The sequence below is a fragment of the Penicillium antarcticum genome (genome assembly GCF_028974205.1).
Source record: "Penicillium antarcticum strain IBT 31339 chromosome Unknown utg000009l_segment0_segment0, whole genome shotgun sequence".
NCBI lineage: Eukaryota > Fungi > Ascomycota > Eurotiomycetes > Eurotiales > Aspergillaceae > Penicillium > Penicillium antarcticum.
In genome coordinates this window covers 2,937,577-2,958,593 of record NW_026695307.1, presented here as the reverse complement: position 1 = coordinate 2,958,593, position 21,017 = coordinate 2,937,577, and the positions used below count along the sequence as shown (strand labels likewise).

Genomic DNA, 21,017 nt, shown 5'->3' with positions numbered 1-21,017 from the left:
ACGGAATGCGGTGGTCAAGCGCGTATTATGTGCGGGGCTCCATTTCCATCTGCTGAGTCGCATTTGTCTTACATGTATAAGTGTCCTGGACCAGATTTGAGATCTTCCGGGCGCAAGGCGCAAGGCGAAATCTGCCCATAAGCACCATAAACTCAGTAACTGGGCAGAGACTCAGATGCACCCACTTGGCATCTCGGGAAAAATCGTCTAATTTGGTGGGGATCGATTGACACCGTCGGTCCCGGCAGTTTGGTCCCTCGCCACCTGGTCAACAAACAAACTCCGCTTCACCGTATTGTGCTTGAGCTCCGTCAATAAGTGGGACTTTGATCCTGGAAGGCACGAAAGTTTGGATATCTGGCCAAGTTAAGGCGTGGTGAGAACGGAAGGGCGTAACAAAAGTTCTAGAACGAATCCGGCAGTTTGGGTCCAGCCTTGGCCGTTTCGGTCTATCACACACTAAATATTGGGGGCTTTGTCTTTATATATGTGCACTCTCGCGGAAATCAGTTTCTCTTCTGAGAATTTTCATTTTCAGTATACTCTCTCCGCCAATATATTCTACTGACTCTACGCAGAGTGACTAAACGTGCATTTGTCATCATCGGAATAAACAAAACCAAACGCCGCATGTGCTCCGTACCGACCGAAAGGTTCTCTAGTCCCCAAAGGATCGTCTTATTTGCGCCTTGATGGGGGCTAGCTATATAGTTACAAGTAGCATTGATGAGGTAACTTCCTGGTGAATAGGTTCGCTTTATCTGAATATTTTGCCTAGCGTCTCGCCAACGATCACCAAAGGACCGCGGGGGAATAACGACAATCTAGGAACACAGCGTGCTTTGGAATGAAATCGGTCATTGGATGATGATCTAACTAATCCAAAAGTGGTATCGGGGTCACAGCGCAACATAAGATCATAAGCATAAGTTCGTAATTCATATCTCAGGAGAAGAATAATTCGTCATCCTTCTTCACCTGGCCAATTTCGTAGCTTGGAGGAAAGTTGGGGGCATCTTCGCGATCCGGGCTTGTGACATCAATCGCGTCGTCTTCATACTGGGTCACAATGATCTTTGGTATAGCTCTTTCGGTTTGAAGTTCTAAAATTTTGGTTGGGCAAGGAAGCTCGATGGTGGAGACCACCGTTGTCTGACAAGATAACTCGGCAGCCACTGCCAAAACAGGGGGAGATCCGGATGCTGCAAGTGCCGCCTCCTGTCCTCTCTCAGTGGCAGCGAGCTCCGATGTTGGTGGTATCGTTTTGAGATGGCCAAAGACGGTCACGAGTCTTTCGTAGCCGAGGGTCATGCGGGTTTCTTTCTTGGTGGCAGTTTGACAGTCGCGTCGCTTCCAGCTCTTGCGCTCTTTTGGGGTGAGACCGCCAGTTTTGTTGCTTTGGTTCCAAAGTGGATTTATGAATGATAAGAGATCGTCGGCGGCAGATTCGGCGTCGGCAATGGTAGAATTGATCCATTCGCCTTCAATCTCGCCCAGCGCGTCCATCTTTTCGTTTCGCAACTGTTCCGTCTGTTCTACAACACATTTGACACGCCCTGATGCTTCCAATAATCCGGCAATATGGGCTTCTGCTAATAATGTTTGCTCTCCAATGGTAGATTCATTGGAGGACTTTTGAACCGTCAAGGGCGACTTAATTTCGGGGCTTGAAACATGGTTTTCTGATGTCGAGGATTTGATTGATTGGGAGTAGTATCTTGACATTGGGGTTTGAGGAGACTGCAGCGAATTTGGTTGTGATCGGGGTGGTGATGGCTCTTGTTTCTCTGAACTTTGGATGCGAGCAGCCATGTGGAGTCGATCTGTAGATTCATTCCATCGCGTCGCCGACCGGCATAGTATCCCTTTGACTGATTGTTGACACCGATCCTTCGAATAGTACCACTTGTCCGCTGATTTATGCCAAATTTCCATTGTCGATTGATGACAACGGTCTTTTGAGTCATACCATACGCTTGACGAGCGGTTGATGAGATTTGTTTTCGATTGTTGCCATTTCATTGTGGACTGCTGCCTTGGCTCAACTGGTTGGTTTGCAAAATGCGTCGATCCCATCTTGAAACCGAGGGGTGCTTGATATTTGAGGCAAACTGTTTCAATCTTGATGTCTCGGGCGTAGGGGCAAATAGCAATCCCGAGAGTGACTGTGAGTGAGAATGAGATAGAAATTCGAGAAGCAAAGCAGAACTATATAAGTTTGGATATCGCGACATTTTAGGCCGCAATCTTTGACTTTGATATTCCACAGGGCTTAGCCACGAAGCTTCCCGCTTCTTTGTGACCATTCACCCTAATCACGTTGCTTATAGGCCGATCATAGCGACAATGGAAGGTTGGAAGGCTGTGTGCTGACAGGCCGCAGCATTCTTGGTTGCGTCTGATTGGCTTCGTCGTTTATTTCCCTGGGCGCCACGCTAAATTTGGCTGTGGGGATGGGGGCCAAACTGCCCGCAGGGCTCTACTTCGCAAAACATTGCACTTTATACAACTAAAAATCAAGCATTTGAATCAGCTTTGTTCGTGATGTTTTGATTTTGAATCCTGTTTGTGGATTGCCCTGACTCGCTGGATCTCAACCAAGAATGTAAAATGTTATTGCTTATTCCGCGTTTTTCGTTTCCTATCAGACATTTGGAAACTGAATTTTTGGTTGAAAGTTTGAAAGTTTGAAAGTTTTGCCTTTGGGCATGTCAAAAATCAAATGTTCCGAGATGGGAACTATCTTCATCAACCTTGCGCCTTGTCCACAGCCCACTCCAACATTGTAAAATAGGCAATTCACAACTCACAATTCGCCAAGGTAATTGACTCGTTTTAATCGAGAGGGGTATTTTACACGTGATTCTTGGTAAGTTTGTTCAAAAGTTTGGTCTTTTCCCCGGATATACTACGGCATGCGCGATTGATGGAAATTCCTCATAGGACTTGGCTTGGGCAAATAGCCTCAACTTAGTCCAAAATGAGGACAATCCCGGCGGGATAACCCCGGAGTATGACTTAGTGCATGAAAATATATTAAGATGCGATTCCAACACTACCAGACTATAAAAGAAGCAATAAGGTACCACTACGATATGTTATACCAATTAACTCTCGAAGTACAATTGGCCAACGATGAAGTTCCCCCAGATCCTTGCATTGGCTGCTGTTGCCACAGCCGTCAGTCTTCCACGCTCTAAGAGCTCAATTTCCCCAATCACAAATGTAAATATCTTTACACCACCCTCCGACTACAACATCCCACGCACACTCTACCCTCGCAATGAGCAACTTCCCAATGGTGATATCCTTGCAACATGGGAAAACTACTCACCAGAGCCGCCTCTGGTCTACTTTCCCATTTATCGCTCCAAAGATCATGGAAAAACCTGGAAGGAGATCTCTAAAGTCCAGGATACTGCGAATGGATTTGGACTGCGTTACCAACCGTTCCTTTACTACCTGCCCGAGAAGATCGGATCTTTTAAGAAGGGTACTCTGCTGCTAGCGGGTAGTAGTATCCCGACAGATCTCTCATCCACCAACATTGATTTGTATGCATCCAATGATGATGGCGTGACATGGAAGTTTGTTAGCCATATTGCGGCCGGGGGAGAGGCCGAACCGGTGAATGGACTGACCCCTGTCTGGGAGCCTTTCCTTCTTGCTCAGTGAGTTAAGCGATGCTTTGGTTGAGCTGTGAATATTGAACTGACTAATTTATAGCAAGGGCAAGTTGATCTGTTATTACTCCGATCAGCGAGACAACGCAACCTATGGGCAGAAGATGGTACACCAGACCTCGTCTGATCTGAAGAATTGGGGTCCTGTTGTTGACGACGTGTAAGAGGATATGCTCATATCTTTTTATATTCATTACTGACAGAACGTTAGTGCGGAATCAACCTACACTGACCGACCGGGAATGCCAGTCGTGACCAAGGTACGCCCATTTCTATCGCTTCCAGCTTTTATCTGAAATAAAACTGACTAACGTAGCTCCCTAACGGCAAATACTTTTACATCTATGAATACGGCTCCTTCTTCGGTACTTCAAGCTATTCCTTCCCTTTGTACTACAAGATCTCCTCCAACCCCGAAGACTTCCTCTCCATCGAGGGCCAGCGTCTCGTTGTCTCCAGCGGCACTAAGCCGACATCCTCACCATACATCGTTTGGACTAAATATGGCGGCAAGAACGGCACCCTCATTGCCAGCTCCGGTACCCAGAGTTCCATCTTTATTAACCAAGCTCTTGGCGAAGGCGAGTGGACTGAGATCGCGACACCTGAAGAGCACGGCTACACTCGTGCTTTGCGTGTCCTTGAAGAAGATGGCGGGCGCTACCTGATGATTCATTCCGCAGGAGTCTTGTCAGGCACTGCTAACCGCGTCTCGGAGAGCATTATCGATCTGAAGAAGCTATTGTAAATTCTTCACAAAAGCCCAAGGCCTAGTGCGACTGTGACGCACGTTTCTGTTTGTCGCCGATTGACACGAGTGACATGATTGGAGAAAAAAGGCTTGGTGCATGTATATATTAAGCTTGGATTCTTGATCGACCTCTAGGTCCTATCATGCGAAGTTGATAAAATGAACTCAAATTATGCTTGCTCTTGGTATATACTAAATACGTAAAAAAAATCGTCTCAGCCTTCTAAAATCTGTCAAGTCCAATGTTGACCAAAACGCCCAAAGCTTCAACGCAACAGCCCATAGATCACAACCAAACTATTCTATTATCGCTTCGAGTCGGATGGATAGTACTGCTGAGAATACTGAGCCGGTCCTGAGCCTCCATTTCGCTGCACATCATGATGGTTCCCTTGATAATAAGAAGGCGGAGAAGCGCTGATAACTCGTCCATGGTTATGTTGCAATTCATAGCCACGAGATTGGGGTGCTTGGTTCAAATGCTGCGAGTTTCCGTCGAATGGCAGATCTCTGGCAACTCCATATCCATGACCCTGGTGATAGCCTGGACTGTTCATAGCAAGACCATCATTCATTTGGTAATTGTGGCCATTATACTGTTGTGCCTGGTTATTGCGCTTCAACTTCTTGTCTTCGTGGTCGTTGGCGGCTCTGTTGAATATGGTGTTAGTAAACCTCTAACTTTCAATGTTCCTCTCCTAAGGAAACACACTTTGATGCTGCTTTGATGAGGCCATAGGTTCCAGCAAGAGCGAGGCCTGTCTTAATAAGACCCATCGTTGTATGTTTGGTTGGTTTTTCTTGGAAAGATATACTGTTGGTCTTGAGGTAATATGTGGATGTGATTGTTGCTGAAAACACAATTTTTTGGGCGGGAATTGTATGGTTATTTATAACTTCAAGGCTAGGCAGTACCATATCTTTATTATTGGAAGACAATATAAAAATAATTCTAGATCAGCGGTCAGCAAGCTTATGTTCTTCTAAGAGTAAGCTTAGCAGGGAAATAAATCATGAACAGCCCCGATAGTGGAGATAGGCATACCTCCACGTCCAATAAAACCCAAAAAAAAAATCCTCAATTCCACGCTTTACCCGAAAGGATACAACAACCCGAGCCCGAAACCGAGCCTCGTGGGGGCGAAAACACTCTTTGGTACTTGCTTCACTTTGCTTCTTTGCCGATATCGAAGCTTTTGCTGAGACTTGGCTTGCATTTTCAGACAAGATCGAAATGCCACCTCGTCTGACCCACCGAAAATCAACGACTGGCTGTCTCCGGTGCAAAGCGCGGAAAGTCAAGGTAAGCATTACCCCCTTGGGGTCTGATCAGATCCAAGCTCATGATCATTAGTGCGATGAACAACGCCCAGCTTGCGGCCATTGTGGACGTCATTCGGTGGCATGTGAATGGCCGGCATTATCACCCCGCATATATAATCCCAAAAGGCCTACTTCAAAGGCAATCTCAAGACGTGACGCTCAGTCCAATCCAAAGCCCAGCTTGCCATCCCCAGAGCTGGGGTCGATGCGCATCCTTGAGATGCGCCTTATTCATCAATGGGTTACAGAAACATGCAACACCATGAGTTCCGCTCAAGTGGACTCTGTTCGCGAAATGTGGGGTGTGTCGGTGCCACAACTGGCATTTGAGTATGAGCCACTTCTGCACACTTTGTTAGCGTTGAGCGCAGCCCATCGAGCAACTTTATTACCACAGGAAGCTAGTTCGCTGCGCCCCGTTTACCATGGATATATTGACTCGGTTATTCGCCAACACCGCCCTGTGACAGCCAATCTAGACAATAACGTCACTGAAGCAGTCTGCATAAATACCGTGCTTCTTTCGCTCTACACACTTTTTCTCCGGTCGGAGCCTTCAACAGCACCGTATGAAGCACCAGTCATGTGGTTATCTTTGTCACATGGTATTCGACTAGTGTTAAAGACTGTCTATAATCAGCTAATCACAGAAAATTCAGCCTTGTGCCCCTTGCTTCAGGCTCAGCCTGCAATCTGGAAAACTGCCGATCGCACCCAGCGGGCTTACAATGGACCAATGAAGCCATTTCAGTTCCTACTCAGTTATCGCCAAGAGGATGACTGCATGGACAGTGCAGCAGTGACTGTTTATGAAGAGGGTGTTGATTATTTGGAAAGATTCTACATTGCTGTACAGAGAGGGGAGCCCGATCATGTACTCCGACGCATGTTCATTGGCTTCCCTCCGGTCGTTCCTCGGCCTTTCATCAGCTTCGTTGCCGAGAAAAGGCCGCGTGCACTGGTTATTATGGCTTATCTTTTTGCGCTGGTCAAGCAATTTGATGATGTATGGTGGCTTCGTGGGATCCCCGAGCGAGAGGTACGAGGTATCAACAGCATCCTTCCTGCTGAGTGGAAGCACATGATGAATTGGCCGTGACGCATTGCATCAACAGGTACAACGTATAGTGAGGATGTTGACGAGGTGTCAGTATCTATGACTTACCCTGTCGCATCCGATGTGCATGCATCATGATATTTTCCTTGCTCATAGCAAAACTTAATTCACATATAGACTAATATTAACTGAATCATATAAACCATTACTTCAATTAAGCTCAGTCCATTGATCAGGTCAATATTCGCCCTGTATACCCCATAGAGAAATAAGGTTTAAGGCATCCTAAGGCGTCCCATTGCAGAAGAAATTCACCAGATGACTCAATTGCTGCATAAACATGATATCGTTACCACTAAGCTTTGGGTATAACTTCCTTCAAGTTCAATAAAATGGTGTCAGCTATGTAACATTGGGATGAGTTCGGTCGAGTCATTGTGAGTCAAGGGTCTCGGCCCGTGTTTAGGCACCAGCGATCTCCCGCCTCCTGGACCCTTTCCCGTTCACTTAAGCCTCGACCTTAGCTCCATGGCTTTCAAGGCTTCATCTTTCTGATTTTACGATGTTGGACCATCCCTGCTCAGCTGCCGTAGAGGATGTCTTTGGCCCTACGGTAGCTCCGTCTTGTCTTCATGGCTTCGATTTCACCCTCCTGTTCGAGGAGGCCATTCTCACTCTTGTACCACTTGGTCTTGTTTGTTTGGCTGCATCCTTTCGCGTCGGGAAGCTCCGTCGCGCATCTGAGAAGGTCAACCGTTCATTGCTGTACGCGGCGAAGGAGGCGAGTGACCCATGCAGCCTCACTCCACATTCTACAGACTGACAACCCCTGCGCAGCTGTCTTGGCTGCTCTACACCGCGAGCCACGTGGCGCTACTTATCATCTTCTTTCAACTGGAGACTCCCAAAACGAGAGCGACCATATTAACAACACTCGCGACCCTAGTCACTTCTCTACTTCTGCTTTTCTTGTCTCATCTCGAGCATCTTCGCTCGATTCGGCCATCAACAATTCTCAATGTCTTCCTCGGCTTCACCTTGCTGTTCGACCTCGCACGTCTCCGGACCCTGTACTTCATGTCAAAGCAAACCGTGACTAGTTTGTTTGCTGTCAGCTGGGTGATCAAAGTAATTATTTTGGTTTTTGAGGTGACAGAAAAGAGGCAGTTGCTCAAGAAGGCATATGAAAACAGCCCGATCGAATCAACCAGTGGCGTTCTTAATCGGGCACTATTCTGGTGGCTGAGGGATGTCCTTTGGCGAGGTTCAAGGACCACTCTGACAGTGGAAAGCTTACCGTGTCTAGATGATGATCTCAAAAATGCCTCAAATTCGCAATCTCTCTTTGAGAAATGGGACAAAGGTGAGATTCGGATCTCATCAAATAGCTCAAGGATTGAAGCATTGACAATGTCGTCCAGCTGACAAGTACCAATCAAACGCACTTCTGTGGACCTTCGTGTTTCACTACAAATGGGCGTTCTTAGAAGGCGTTCTTCCCCGGCTTGCCTATACGGGATTTTGCTTCGCCCAGCCTTTTCTCGTGGAGCGCGTTCTTGATTTTATGACGGAACCGGAGCATGTCAACTCATCCAACTACGCTTATGGGCTTATTGGCGCCTATGCTATTGTATACATTGGCATCGCAGTATGCAATCTCCCGATCATAGACAGGTCTTTCACTAATGAGATTATCTAGATATCATATGCTGCCTATGAGCACAAAACTTTCCGTGTTATCACCATGATCCGGGGAAGTTTGGTAACAATGATCTTCAACAAAACACTGCGCATGAGCACCTCTACTATTTCAGATGCGGCAGCTATCACCTTGATGAGCACTGACATTGAGCGCATTGGCTTTGGCTTAATAGATATGCATGAGACATACTCCAACATCACAGAGGTTGCATTGGCTTTGTGGCTACTGGCAAGGCTGTTGAACATCGCGACGATTGCGTCTACGGTAGTAGTTGTCAGTAAGTGAATATGCATGCATCACTCACTTCTTGGATTACATGACTAACTGGGCTTCTAATAGTTTGTCTTGTTGCTGGAATTCCTTTGGCTGTTGTCTCTGGTAATGCGCAGGGAACATGGCTCGAAGCCGTCGAAGAGCGCGTGGTAGTCACCTCGAAGGTCCTCGGGGTAATGAAAAACATCAAGATGACAGGCCTTACAGAGACCATCTCCAGAAGTCTCCGAGATCTTCGAGCTGCAGAAATTGAAGCTTCCTTCAGTTACCGAGTATACGGAGTCATAAGGCTCACACTTGGTATGTCGTAGCTTCTCCTACATATATTTACGTGCTAACCCTTCAGGCTATGCTTCTACTACCTTGGCTCCCGTATTTGGCTTTGGTGCCTATGTACTGCTTGCCAAGGCTAAAGATACAGCCACTCTTACCAACGGTGTAGCATTTTCTGCACTTACGCTTTTCGCGTTGCTGGATCAACCAATGATCTCCATTGTTGATGGCTCAGAGGACGTAATGGCAGTTGTCAATTGTTTCCAACGAATTCAAAAGCATTTAATGGAAACGGAAAGGACCGACTATCGTTTGAAGCACGGATCGAATCAACACAATGTTCCACCTCTGATTGAAGTTGATTCCCCTCAGAATCAGAGCAAGGAACCTTGTGCCGTCATCCGAAATGTGTCTGCAGCCTGGTCAATTGACGATGAGCCCGTGTTGAAAGACTTGAATATTGACATTCAGGCATCAAAAATAACCATGATTGTTGGACCAGTCGGATGTGGAAAGTCCACCTTCTTGAAGACCATCATGGGAGAAATCCCAGAATGCTCCGGCTCAATTTCGACCAGCTTCATAAATGCTGCATATTGCAACCAGTCGCCGTGGATTACATTCGGAACTCTCCAGGAAAACATTGTTGGGTCATCGCCATGGGACCGAGCTTGGTATGACCAGGTTATTCAGTCGTGCGCTTTGCAGATCGACCTTCAACAGCTTCCATTGGGTGATCAGACTAAAGTCGGAGTCCGTGGGTCTCGACTGAGTGGCGGGCAACAAATGCGTGTGGTATTTTTCCCATCCTTATTTTTCTATCAGCGTCGAATAACACACCTTTTATAGGCACTTGCACGGGCGCTATTTTCGAAAGCGCCTGTTCTTATTTTGGATGATGTCTTAACAGGTCTAGATCATCAAACGGAGAAGATCATTCTAGAGAGTGTTTTTTCTCAACGTGGTTTCATCAAACGCTCCCATCAAACAGTTATTATGGCGACCAACTCAGGTAGGGTAATTTTCGATTTATGCGTGAAACACGTTGATCTAATGCTACCATAGCACACCACCTCACCTATGCGGACCGTATAATTGCACTCGATGAGAACGGAAGACTTTTCGAACACGGGTCGTACAGCGAGCTCGTCAGAGCCGACGGCTATATCAGTACCCTCTCCAGTGCCACTCCCACAGCCGGCACATCCCGAGCCCCGGATATTGTGCTTGATGACGAAACTCTTCAAGGATTGAATTTGGATGACGGGGACGAGGAGGACTCGAGTCGAAGAACGGGTGATTTAACTGTCTATCGATACTATTTCGAAAACATAGGCTGGCCGCTTCTGTCTGTGTTTCTTCTAACCTGCCTGCTATTCGTGCTCGGTCTCAGCATTCCACGTCAGTTCTTCAAGTTATCTATTTCAATGGGCTTTGCGCGTCACTAACTTGCATCATAGAGATTTGGCTGCAGTGGTGGACTCGTGCGAACGAGCAACACCCAAATGCACATGTTTGGTATTGGCTGAGTGTGTATGCTGCACTCGGCTTTTTCTCGCTTTTTACTACTTTTCTTGGCACATGGTAGAGTAATCAATCTGTGCATTATGTTGGCATGTTTAACTTCGTATAGGATTCTCGCCATGATCATTCAGCCAAAGACAGCTCGCCGATTCCATGAGATTCTTCTTCGTACGACAATGGGGTAAGATTGCATTCACTATGCCTTGTCTTCTTTATTGACAACTCGTCCAGAGCAACGACGTCATTTTTGACTTCGACGGATATTGGAAACACCACAAACAGGTCAGAATAATTTCGTTCCAAGATGTTTATCACCCTACTAATGCAAACTGAATGTAGATTCAGTCAAGACCTCGAACTAATCGACGAAGAGCTCCCGGAAACCCTAGAGCTCACTGTCAATTCCGCACTCAGTTGTATCATTGAAGGATTCCTCGTCTTCGCCGGATCATCCTATGTCACAGCAGCGCTAGTCCCAGCTTGCATCCTAGTAGTCTACTACGTTGCTAAGTTTTACGTCAAAACCTCACGCCAACTGCGATTGTTGGGAATTGAATCGAAAGCCCCCCTCTTCTCCCAATTCTTGGAGGTCCTGGGTGGACTCTCTAGTATTCGGGCCTATGGCTGGAGTAAGGAGTACCAGCGCCGCAATCTGATTGCCTTGGATGCCTCACAGCGCCCTGTCTACATGCTCTATTGCATTCAGCGCTGGATGGGTCTTGTCTTAGACCTTGTTGTGGCATTTATTGCCGTTGCTGTCATTTCCATCGCAATTTCTATGAGAGGAAGCCCGTCCATGAATCTGTTAGGAATTGCACTCTTTAACATCGTTAATTTTAGTGGTACTCTGCAGACACTTGTGACGCACTGGATTGGACTGGAAACCTCCATTGGGGCTGTTTCAAGAATTCGGGCATATGTGCAGCATGCCACGACTGAGGATTTGGACGCTGAATCAGAGGCTCTTCCTGAAGATTGGCCCCGACAAGGTAGTGTTCAGCTTTCTGATGTTTCGGCTTCCTATGAGTCAGTGATTCTATATATCCGTTGGCTTTTCTCCGTTATACTAATACCTTGTCAGCACATTGTCGGAACCAGTACTCAAGAACATCAGTCTTCACATCCTTCCTGGTGAAAAGGTTGCTCTGTGTGGTAGAACTGGAAGGTTTGTACACCTTGAAACTCACGACTTCGAATCATCAAGTAATAATACTGATTTCTGATCTAGTGGAAAATCCTCTATGGTCTCCGCAATTCTGCGACTACTTGAGCTCAGCAAAGGTACCATTCATATTGATGGTATAGACATCTCAAAGGTTTCACGAGGGCACGTGCGATCCAGAATCAACGTCATCCCGCAGCAGCCATTCTTCCTCCACGGCAGCGTTCGGCTAAACGCTAACCCCGAGTCCAATGTGGGTGACGAAACGATCATTGATTCCATTAAGGCGGTCAATCTATGGTCCTACATTGATTCCAAGGGTGGCTTGGATATCGACATGTCCGATGACCTTCTTTCACATGGACAGCAACAACTGTTCTGTCTTGCACGTGCACTGTGCAAGTCGAGCAGTATTGTCATTATGGATGAGGCGACTAGCAGGTATGTCAATGCATCACAACAGAGCTGTTGTACATATTTACTAATTCATATACTAGTGTGGATTCGGAAACAGACGCACTGATGCAAACCGTCATTCGAGATCGCTTCAAAGACCAGACTCTGATTGCTATTGCGCACAAGTTGCATACAATTTTGGATTTTGATAAGGTTGCTCTCATAGAAAAAGGTCAGGTTGTGGAGTTTGACAGCCCACGGGCTCTTTTGTCGAGGGAAGGTTCGGCGTTCAAGGCTTTGTTTGACAGCTTTCACAAAAGCTCCAAGGAATAGACGAACGTGTATATAGTCTCTAGAAGAATTTCAGGCCACGCATGCTCCCTTCGTGGCAAAAACATGTCTCCAGGCAGTTACAAGGCATAAGTACAGTATCCTTTCCTCCTTGGGTCATAATACCTCTTTCCCGGGAAGCCCTTGCATTCAGAACCTTGATAAGTTCTTCAAATTCCAATAGTAAGCACCACTTTCCCCCGACCATAAAACCTCCCATTGGCAAAATCATAAGCCTCCCGCACTGACTCAATGGGAAAAGCAGCAGCAACGAAAGAGCGCAAATCACCAGAATCAGCCAAAGCAGACAAAGCACTCAAAACCTCCCTGCTCCCCTCAACAATAAAGAACAACGCCTTCACAATCTCCTTCCCAACAGATAATCCACGCCTTTTATGCTCGGCAACAAAGTCAAAGCTCGCAGAATCAACCGAAATCAAAACACCATCCTCTTTAATAAAGCCCCAGCACTTCGAAAGCACCTCGCCACCCACGCAATCAATGATCACATCAAACACACCATTCTCCCTCTCGATATCCCCATATTCAACAACCTCATCAGCTCCCAGCTTATGCAAAAACTCCCCATTCCGCACATTGGAGCTACTAGCCGCAACGACATGCACACCGGCACTAGCAGCAAGCTGTACCAGATAGATTCCCACTCCACCGGAAGCACCGGTAATCAACACACGCTTAGAAGAAGCATCTGTTTGCTTCGCATCACCGTCCCCCGATGCATGCACTGGCGAGGCAATCCCCGCATGCTCAAAGAGCGCCTCATAAGCAGTCTGCGCACTAAGCGGCAAAGCAGCGGCCCCCTCCCACCCCAATGCGCGGGGCTTATGCGCAACTTCATCCAAAGACACGATGGCGTATTCAGCCCATGTGGAACCGCGATTTGCATTTGCCATGCCGAAGACTTCGTCTCCGATTTTGAAATTGTGCGGTGTACCGCTGTCACCTTCGAAAACGGCTGCCACTGTGCCCGAGAAATCGTGGCCGGGGATTGTATATTCGCGATGATAATATTCAGGCCAGGTGAGCATGTCTCTTATTATGGTCGTTGCTTTTATTTTGATTAGGAGGTCGGTTGGAGATATTGGTTTTGGAATTGGGGTTTTGTCGATTGTTAGGGCGGTTGATGGGGCTGGGTTTGTTGGGGAGTAGGGGATTTCTCCTGTTGGTGCTGAATTTATGTGGATGGCTTGCATTTTGGTGGACTTGGGGGGCTTTTTTGGGGGCTGATTTGTAGGTATGAAAATGGGAGGGAGTTGACTTTATAGTTGGAGGTTGGGCTGGTTGATAGGCTATCTGCTTGGTGGAGACTCAAGAGTCTGGCGGTTATAGCCGCATTGATCACGACATCGGGTTTTATAGAGCGATGGGATGATGCCATTCGGTTTGAGGGCCTCACTAGTACTAACTTGGCATTACCCACTAGTCGATTAGATGGAAGTCGTAAGGATCAGGTATATCCCTTTCTTCACGCCGTTCCGGAGCTGTGCCGAATGTACTAACAACTAAATGCGCAATGAAACAAGGATTGAAATGCCATTGGTGTGGATTGATTTGATATTGACCAGTTGGTTCGTGGGTATAGATTTTTGTTCAAGCTCAGCTCTTTCTGAGAAACCTTTCTGGCAGTTCTCGACAGCGACGGGCTTCTAGCCCTTTTGGGGCTGAAGGTCTGCATCCAGATCAAGAATTCGCGCGAGTTCTGATATTTCAGTATGGTCACGCGTGGTCTTCATCCGGTGACACCATGTTACCTGCTTCTCTTCCCCTTCATCTTTTGCGTCAAAGAGAAACTCCCCACCAATCTGCCTAGGATCACCCCCCTTCATCGCAAGTCCATTTAAAACATGTTTCATGCCCTGCATCATCGACTCAGCGACAATCTGCACCATATTCTTGCGGATATACTCTGGACGCGGTCCGAGAGCCATAGAAGTGACCAAACCCAGATCGTCAAATAGTTTTCGTGTCGGATCGGAGAATATAGGGAATGGACACCCCGTTTCCGTGGCATAAGTGTCGATCAAGCCTGGGTCACCGCAGCCGATAATGGAGATGGATGTGTTGATTGACAACTGCGACAGTGATTCAGGCTTTATAACCTCCGACAGGGCGCGGAGGAATTCCTGGCAGCTCTTTCATGACGAATTATGTTAATAAGTCGTACCTAAGCTAAGCGCTCTGCTTTGCGGTATTCTTCCAGTGTCCTTGGGCAGGGTAGAATGACCAGGTAACTGAGTAAATCAATGGGATATCAGAGAAACTTACCCCGCAGAAGAAGTGCCGAACAAAGATAACTAACACACGGCGAGCAGAGTCGAATCCGCTATAAATGCTTTTGAATGGATGCGCTTTGCCAGTGCGATCAAGCACCGTGTGGTTCTCAACCTTGCGTTGGATATCCAACGATGGCAGCTCGTCGGTTGCGGGTTTCACTTGGTCGGCCACTGCTGATAGGTTGATATCGCCACTAGTGTTATTATTTGGAGCTGCACTTGTCTCCAGAGTAGCCCCGGTATTTCCTTCGGTCGCCATCACGTTGTTGAGTTCCAACAATCGTTATGGGGAGATAGAAGTGAGAAATCACGCAAGGTTGTGACGATCCCTGTGAGACATGGCCTATGATGTCAGCGTCACGAGCTCGGATTTCCATACTGAACCAATAACAGTCGTATTTCTGAGCTTATAGCTAAGAGGTATCGGTGCCTCATATTCACGCAGCGAATATTAACAAACAGGTGGAATACCATGTCTAGTCCAAACATTGCTTTAGCCGCACCCCCTAAAGAGCCTGTCACAGCAGTAACTAGGGCCCCATCTTAGGCGTCCAATGTTTATTGACACATCCACGGATGCCTACTTTTGTTTCCATCACTAAATACATGTTATGTTTTATCTGGTCTCCATTGTCTAGCTCCTGGGTAAAACTGCTCTTTGAGATTTCTGAAACAACTTCGAATTGACACCTTCGTTTAGACTGAGATGTACCTGTGGCTATTGCACTCGTAATCATTCGCCCTACCAGTATACAGCAATTTTGACCTAAGATCGGCAACCCTCCAGCATTTCAATTCTTACTTCGTCAATTGACAAGTAATCCCATGGTTCCTCGGCCCACAAGCATCACCACCATATTGCAGATTGATACTCTGATCTTTGTAATTGATCGACGCACCATCCAGCCCTCCACCCTCACCACCAGAGCATCCAGAACCACCAACAACACGAATATCAGCATCCAAGTCGGTTTGTCCCGGCGAAAATGTGTCCCCCTTTGGCGCACAATTCAATCCAAGAGGGTCAACATTAGACCAGGTGCCGTCGTCGTTTGGAAGGCAGATGCGGATCTGATTGGTATTTTGTTGGTAAGTTTGCTTCTGATACCAGCTTTATAAAATATAGCAACGGCCAGGAACAAAGTAGCATACCCAAGATTGAGCGTCATTGTAGTGACTATCCCTCCACGAAGTAAAGTGCACGAGGAACTTGTCGCTGTCTAGAGGGAAGACATGCTGGTCGGTACGACAGTCCCAGAGAGCATTGGCTCCAATTCCAAGAGATAGAGCCAGCGCTCCCATCATGGTGACTCTCTTGCTGGAAGACAGAAGCATTTTGGTATGGAAGAGGGACGTAGGGAGGAAATCCGAATTGAATGGTTGATTATGACTTGGTAGAGTCGATCCCTTGTAAGCGTAGATGATATCGAATTTAAACCGCGCAACGCAACTACATATTTATATTCCTCCTGTAGCTATAGAAAGAAAGATCGCCGCGATTTTCACCATCACATCAGGAAAAACCCAGGGACAGCCCCAAATACACATCTCTCCGTGAGGATGCTGCACGCCTCTATGGGGCCGTTTGTTTCGAGTCATCGAAGTGGTGGCCTAATGATGAAAATTATAGGAGTTTTACATCTACCAGGGGGAATGATCTACACATGTTGTTGCATCGCAGAAAGCCAAGCTTGAAACTCCACTATTCGGCCCCAACTTGCATCTCAGCTCTTACTCGATTGAGTTGTATATGGCGCTTCAAACGTAAGATCTCAGATCATTACTCGATAGAACTTTCAAAAATGGATTGTATATCGATCTTGAACTAGGCATAATGATCAATGAGTGATAGCAAAGACATAAATAGGCCTATATCCTCGAACAAAGTCCTCAGCATTCCACGCAAAGAAACCTAAAGAAACAAAGCCCTGAATCACCTCTCGTCACTCACAGCTTTTCTATCATTCTCGAAAAAATGCAAATCCCAAAGCCCCTTCTCCCAGCACTCTTCGCCCTCACGGCAAACGCCCTGTTCGACTGCAACACCGACCAACACGCCTTCGATCCGGCAACCGGCAAGTTCGTCGTACATTTCACTTCCGCTCGTGATAGCCATTACAATGGGAACGAGCCATGGGTATGAAATCCTTCATCCGATTCCATCCCTTCCCAATATCCAAAGTACTAATTCTCCCCAGATCAGAATCTGTCGCCCCAATTCCTCCGGCACATGGGATAACATCGACCCACTGGGGATACCCTGCGATACAGCCGGTGCAAAAACATTTAGTCCAAGCCAGACTGGTCTGAAGGGTGATTTGAAGGTTGGGCTTGGGGATGCGTGTGCTAGTATTGGGCGTTTGGCTGGGAGTTATCTGGAGTATAAGAGTGTTTTTGTTGATTTGGATGGGGATTATGGAAATGGGGATGTTTGTGGCAAGAGAGATCATGGGCGGTCTTGTCAGTTGAGTTTGTAATCTGCAATCTGTGAGAGGGTTGTGGATGGGGGATTTGGTGGTATGTTGATTCTTGATTTTGGGGGTGAAAAGTCGGAGACGAGGTTGTATGTTCCCGGTGTTAAACCTTCTAAATCGGAAACGAAGTCATAGCTGGAATCTACTATTTTTGTTATTTCCAGGAATAAGTTACGTTGGATTAAAGATTGTAGAGACTTTGGTTAAACTGTGGGTTCATTAATGACCTGGATCACAGGAGGCATGGTTCTGAACTATGTGCAGCAAAAAGAAAAGAAAAGCAACGGCTATGTGACCTGAAAGAAAGGGAGTAATGCAGCATGTCCTCCTGTTCGCGTTCCAAAATGGGGTTGAAGAAGAAAATGAACGAAATTACTGCACGGAAGGCAGCGCAGCCGAAAGAGGCAACTTGCGAGACGAGTTACCAACATGCACGGTCTTCTGAGCAGGAGAGATAACCCAGTTCTGCGAAACGACGTCCCAGTTAGACAGGTCACGACGGTTGAGAGTGGTGGTCCACTGGACGACCTGGCCAGCGGCGACGGTGACACGGTCGAACTGGCGCAGAACCTTGGCGGGGTTGCCCTCGCCGCCGAGGGAGACGTAGAGCTGGGGAACCTCGTCACCAGTGACGGAGCCGGTGTTTGTGATTGTGGCGGTTATCTGGAAGAGATCCTCGAAGAGACCAGGGTTACCGCCGTCCTGGCCGCTAGAGGGGAGGAGGTCCTGGGGGGAACCGTCGGTGGCACCCTCGGGCAGGTAGTCCTTGGAGGCCATGCCGTAGTCGGGGTCGCCGGAAGAGGCGCGGAGATCGGTGGAGTTCAACCAGGGGTAGAGGTACTGGGTGACGCGCTGGAGACCCTCGGGGTAGAGGTTGTCAGAGGCCTTCTCGGGCTCGCCAAGGACGGGAGCCTTTTCAGTCTTGCCGGTGGTAGGAGTGTACTTGGTGGGGGTCAATAGGGTGACCTTCAGGTCGGAGAACTCGAAGCTGGTGTAGCTCAGACCGTAGCCGAACTCATAGATCGGCTCGGTGTTGTCCTTGTCAAAATGGCGGTAATCAATGAAGACACCGTCATCAAAGTTGTCCTGGGGAGCACCGTCGCCGTTGTTGGGAACGGTGAGGATCTCAGGGCCGTAGTCCTTGCGAGTCTTGCCCCAGGTGAAGGGGGTCTTACCTCCGGGGTTGATGCGGCCGTAGAGAACATCGACCAGACTGCGACCAGACTCCTGGCCGGGCAGACCAGCCCAGAGAATGGCGGTGATGTTGTCATTGTCATACCAATCGCTGATGAGAACAGCGCCAGTGCTGTGGATGACAACGATGGTGTTGTTGCAATTCTCGGTGGCGGTCTTGATGACCTCTTCGCCGTTCTTCCACACGGTGAGGTTCTTACGGTCACCCTCATTGCCATCGACGTTGATGTAGCCCTCACCAGAGTCAGCGTTGACGAAAACGAGCGCAACAGAAGCCTGAGAAGCAACGGCAGCTATCTCAGTAAGGGCCCAGTTATCAGTCACGGCAAAAACGTTGGTCTGGCCGTTACCATAGTCGAGCACTTCGTTCTGGATAGCCTGCTCGGGGGTGATCAGGTAAGGGAAGTTGGCAGTTCCACTACCCCAGCCCATCGCAAGGGTTCCATTATCACAGCCACGGTCACTGCAGCCATTGGCACCGTAGGCGTTAGAGCCAGCATCTTCCCCCAGAATACCGATGAACCTCTCATTGTGAGTCAGGGGCAAAGCACCGCCCTTATTCTTGAGCAAAACAGTACTATCGGATCCAATCTTGCGGATGACCTGGGCGTGATCACGCTGGACGTTGACACGCTCGTTGAGCTTGATGTAGCTCTCGCTGACCATGAAGTGCTCGAACCCATACTCATCGCGGGTCCAGGAGCTGAAGTTGGGAGGAGTTCGGTAGCGGTCACGGCCGACCTTGTAGTACGCAGCCATGATACGGACAGCCATATCATCGACACGCCATTCAGGGATAGTGCCGTTCAGAACGGAGATGGTCAGGTTAGTACCCCAGTAGGAGTAAGGACTACCAAGGTAAACATCACCGGGCATGGACATATCCAAACCAGCAAGCGCAGACCCGACACCACTGTGGTGCGCACCCCAGTCACTCATAATGAAGCCCTGGAAGCCAAGCTCGCCCTTAAGCAGCTTGTTCAGCGTGTAACTGTTAGCACAGCCGTAACTGTTGTTGATCTGGTTGTAGGAGCACATAACAGAGCCAACACCAGCACGGATGGCATCAACAAAGGGCCACAAGTAGAGTTCGTGCATAGTCTTGTCGTCAATGTTAGAGCTAACACTCTGGGTAATGTTGTACCCGTAGCCCTGAGCCTCGCCAGACTGACGGAAGTGCTCCTGCTCGTTTCCAATGAAATGCTTGGCGCAAGCAATGACACCAGCATCTTGCATACCCTTGATGGTCTCGGCCATCATCACACCAGTGAGGACGGGGTCGGGGGAGAACCCCTCCCAGTTACGACCTCCGTCGGGGTATTTGCCAATTGGGCCGGCGACGGGGCCCAATTGTACGTCCACACCCTTGTCACGGTGCTCCTCGCCCATGGCTGTACCGCGCTGGTAAGCAAGGCGCTTGTCCCAGGTGGCGGCGACATTGACACCGGAGGGGAAACCGGAATTGTAATCACCTATTGTTTGATTAGGGGATGCACTACCAAGAAAAGGCAAAGGAGATCATACTGTCGCGCACACCCAGAGGCGAATCCTGCAAACACATTCCCCACATTCCCAGTCGGGGAATACCACCAGTTTCACCGACGCATCGCTCTTGCTCCCAGCCAGCACCGGTTGTCAAGTTGACCTTTTCGGCGAGTGTGAGGTTGGATACAAATTCGACGGCGCGTTTATAGGCCTCAGACCATTCACCTTGGCCGGTCATCCATGGTGAAGGGTAGTATGGGGGAGAATAAGACAAATCCTAACGCGAAACAATGAACATTGACTTCCAAATGGTACTTGGAAAATTAAACGCCACTTACATTGGCACTGACCACTGAGGCCGAAGCCAAGGCGGCTACCTCTAACCACCCGAACTTCATTGTGGTAAGTGAAGGGTATGATGAAGGGAGAACCGATGAGCACTCCAATGGCGGGGGAAGCTCCGATTTAAATGTCATTCACCAAGAACAGGGGTCAATCAAAGCTCCAAAAAAGTTATAATGTGGAGTAAACAAGGGATCGACACTGAGACTGCGCGAGGCATGCACTATAGTATGCACTATACTGGTCGCTTGCGCCACTTATTGGCCCTGTTTTCTGAACCGTTTACTGTATCCTTGAAAGGGGAAAAGGGACAAAAGTGGCTGGTACTCAAAAGAGGGAGGAAAGGGAGCACAATCAACCCCTTTGGATGCCTATGTGGTAACACATCCCTAGTACCAGCCTCTCTCGTTATGTGCATGTGTACCTTGCTGCGATGGAACTGCCGCCTAAACTTCGGCTCATAGGACCTCCGGGTCGTCTTCTCCGCTAATTCTCCGTCCCTTCTCTGAGGTCTGACAGCTCAGGAACTGCGCCTTGATTGGTTCCCCTATCTTCTCTCGCGGAATATCGGCATTGATATTCTATGATTTGACTCGTAGCAATTATTACACTAACCTCTCTTACGACTACATAGCCAAGATCCCGATCTCACGGCAGAGACTATCCGGGAGGCTTGAGCATGGCTGTGATCTCCGCTGATACTTCCCGATTGGGAAACTCCTACGTCAATGCGGAGAAACACTCATTTTCTGGC

At 48.1% G+C, this 21,017-nt stretch overlaps 10 protein-coding genes across 10 annotated transcripts; 4 read left to right on the top strand and 6 right to left on the bottom strand.

Moving 5' to 3' along the window:
• Positions 1 to 945: 945 nt before the first annotated feature.
• N7508_009485 (uncharacterized protein) lies at positions 946 to 1,812 on the bottom strand (the record flags this gene model as incomplete). The annotated part of the gene is made up of 1 exon (XM_058467548.1): positions 946 to 1,812. One exon carries the CDS (start codon positions 1,810 to 1,812, stop codon positions 946 to 948), a length of 867 nt encoding a protein of 288 aa, XP_058315394.1.
• A 1,323-nt stretch (positions 1,813 to 3,135) lies between these two features.
• Positions 3,136 to 4,431, top strand: N7508_009484 (sialidase family protein; the record flags this gene model as incomplete). Its single annotated transcript, XM_058467547.1, has 4 exons — positions 3,136 to 3,671; positions 3,727 to 3,843; positions 3,895 to 3,943; positions 4,000 to 4,431. 4 exons carry the CDS (start codon positions 3,136 to 3,138, stop codon positions 4,429 to 4,431), a joined length of 1,134 nt encoding a protein of 377 aa, XP_058315393.1.
• A 308-nt stretch (positions 4,432 to 4,739) lies between these two features.
• N7508_009483 (uncharacterized protein) lies at positions 4,740 to 5,211 on the bottom strand (the record flags this gene model as incomplete). Its single annotated transcript, XM_058467546.1, has 2 exons — positions 4,740 to 5,085; positions 5,147 to 5,211. 2 exons carry the CDS (start codon positions 5,209 to 5,211, stop codon positions 4,740 to 4,742), a joined length of 411 nt encoding a protein of 136 aa, XP_058315392.1.
• Positions 5,212 to 6,019: 808 nt separating this feature from the next.
• On the top strand, positions 6,020 to 6,856 carry N7508_009482 (uncharacterized protein; the record flags this gene model as incomplete). Its single annotated transcript, XM_058467545.1, has 1 exon — positions 6,020 to 6,856. One exon carries the CDS (start codon positions 6,020 to 6,022, stop codon positions 6,854 to 6,856), a length of 837 nt encoding a protein of 278 aa, XP_058315391.1.
• Positions 6,857 to 7,376: 520 nt separating this feature from the next.
• N7508_009481 (uncharacterized protein) lies at positions 7,377 to 12,477 on the top strand (the record flags this gene model as incomplete). Its single annotated transcript, XM_058467544.1, has 15 exons — positions 7,377 to 7,579; positions 7,633 to 8,177; positions 8,236 to 8,462; positions 8,514 to 8,793; positions 8,856 to 9,089; positions 9,136 to 9,857; positions 9,912 to 10,074; positions 10,128 to 10,463; positions 10,523 to 10,595; positions 10,696 to 10,767; positions 10,818 to 10,868; positions 10,926 to 11,612; positions 11,668 to 11,751; positions 11,815 to 12,189; positions 12,246 to 12,477. The coding sequence occupies 15 exons, from the start codon at positions 7,377 to 7,379 to the stop codon at positions 12,475 to 12,477; spliced, it is 4,284 nt and encodes a 1,427-aa protein (XP_058315390.1).
• A 167-nt stretch (positions 12,478 to 12,644) lies between these two features.
• On the bottom strand, positions 12,645 to 13,688 carry N7508_009480 (NADP-dependent oxidoreductase; the record flags this gene model as incomplete). The annotated part of the gene is made up of 1 exon (XM_058467543.1): positions 12,645 to 13,688. One exon carries the CDS (start codon positions 13,686 to 13,688, stop codon positions 12,645 to 12,647), a length of 1,044 nt encoding a protein of 347 aa, XP_058315389.1.
• Positions 13,689 to 14,141: 453 nt separating this feature from the next.
• N7508_009479 (peroxiredoxin-like family protein) lies at positions 14,142 to 15,027 on the bottom strand (the record flags this gene model as incomplete). The annotated part of the gene is made up of 2 exons (XM_058467542.1): positions 14,142 to 14,618; positions 14,761 to 15,027. 2 exons carry the CDS (start codon positions 15,025 to 15,027, stop codon positions 14,142 to 14,144), a joined length of 744 nt encoding a protein of 247 aa, XP_058315388.1.
• Positions 15,028 to 15,566: 539 nt separating this feature from the next.
• N7508_009478 (uncharacterized protein) lies at positions 15,567 to 16,103 on the bottom strand (the record flags this gene model as incomplete). The annotated part of the gene is made up of 2 exons (XM_058467541.1): positions 15,567 to 15,839; positions 15,921 to 16,103. 2 exons carry the CDS (start codon positions 16,101 to 16,103, stop codon positions 15,567 to 15,569), a joined length of 456 nt encoding a protein of 151 aa, XP_058315387.1.
• Positions 16,104 to 16,743: 640 nt separating this feature from the next.
• Positions 16,744 to 17,245, top strand: N7508_009477 (uncharacterized protein; the record flags this gene model as incomplete). The annotated part of the gene is made up of 2 exons (XM_058467540.1): positions 16,744 to 16,905; positions 16,967 to 17,245. The coding sequence occupies 2 exons, from the start codon at positions 16,744 to 16,746 to the stop codon at positions 17,243 to 17,245; spliced, it is 441 nt and encodes a 146-aa protein (XP_058315386.1).
• A 369-nt stretch (positions 17,246 to 17,614) lies between these two features.
• On the bottom strand, positions 17,615 to 20,319 carry N7508_009476 (beta-glucosidase; the record flags this gene model as incomplete). Its single annotated transcript, XM_058467539.1, has 3 exons — positions 17,615 to 19,908; positions 19,961 to 20,198; positions 20,260 to 20,319. 3 exons carry the CDS (start codon positions 20,317 to 20,319, stop codon positions 17,615 to 17,617), a joined length of 2,592 nt encoding a protein of 863 aa, XP_058315385.1.
• Positions 20,320 to 21,017: the final 698 nt, after the last annotated feature.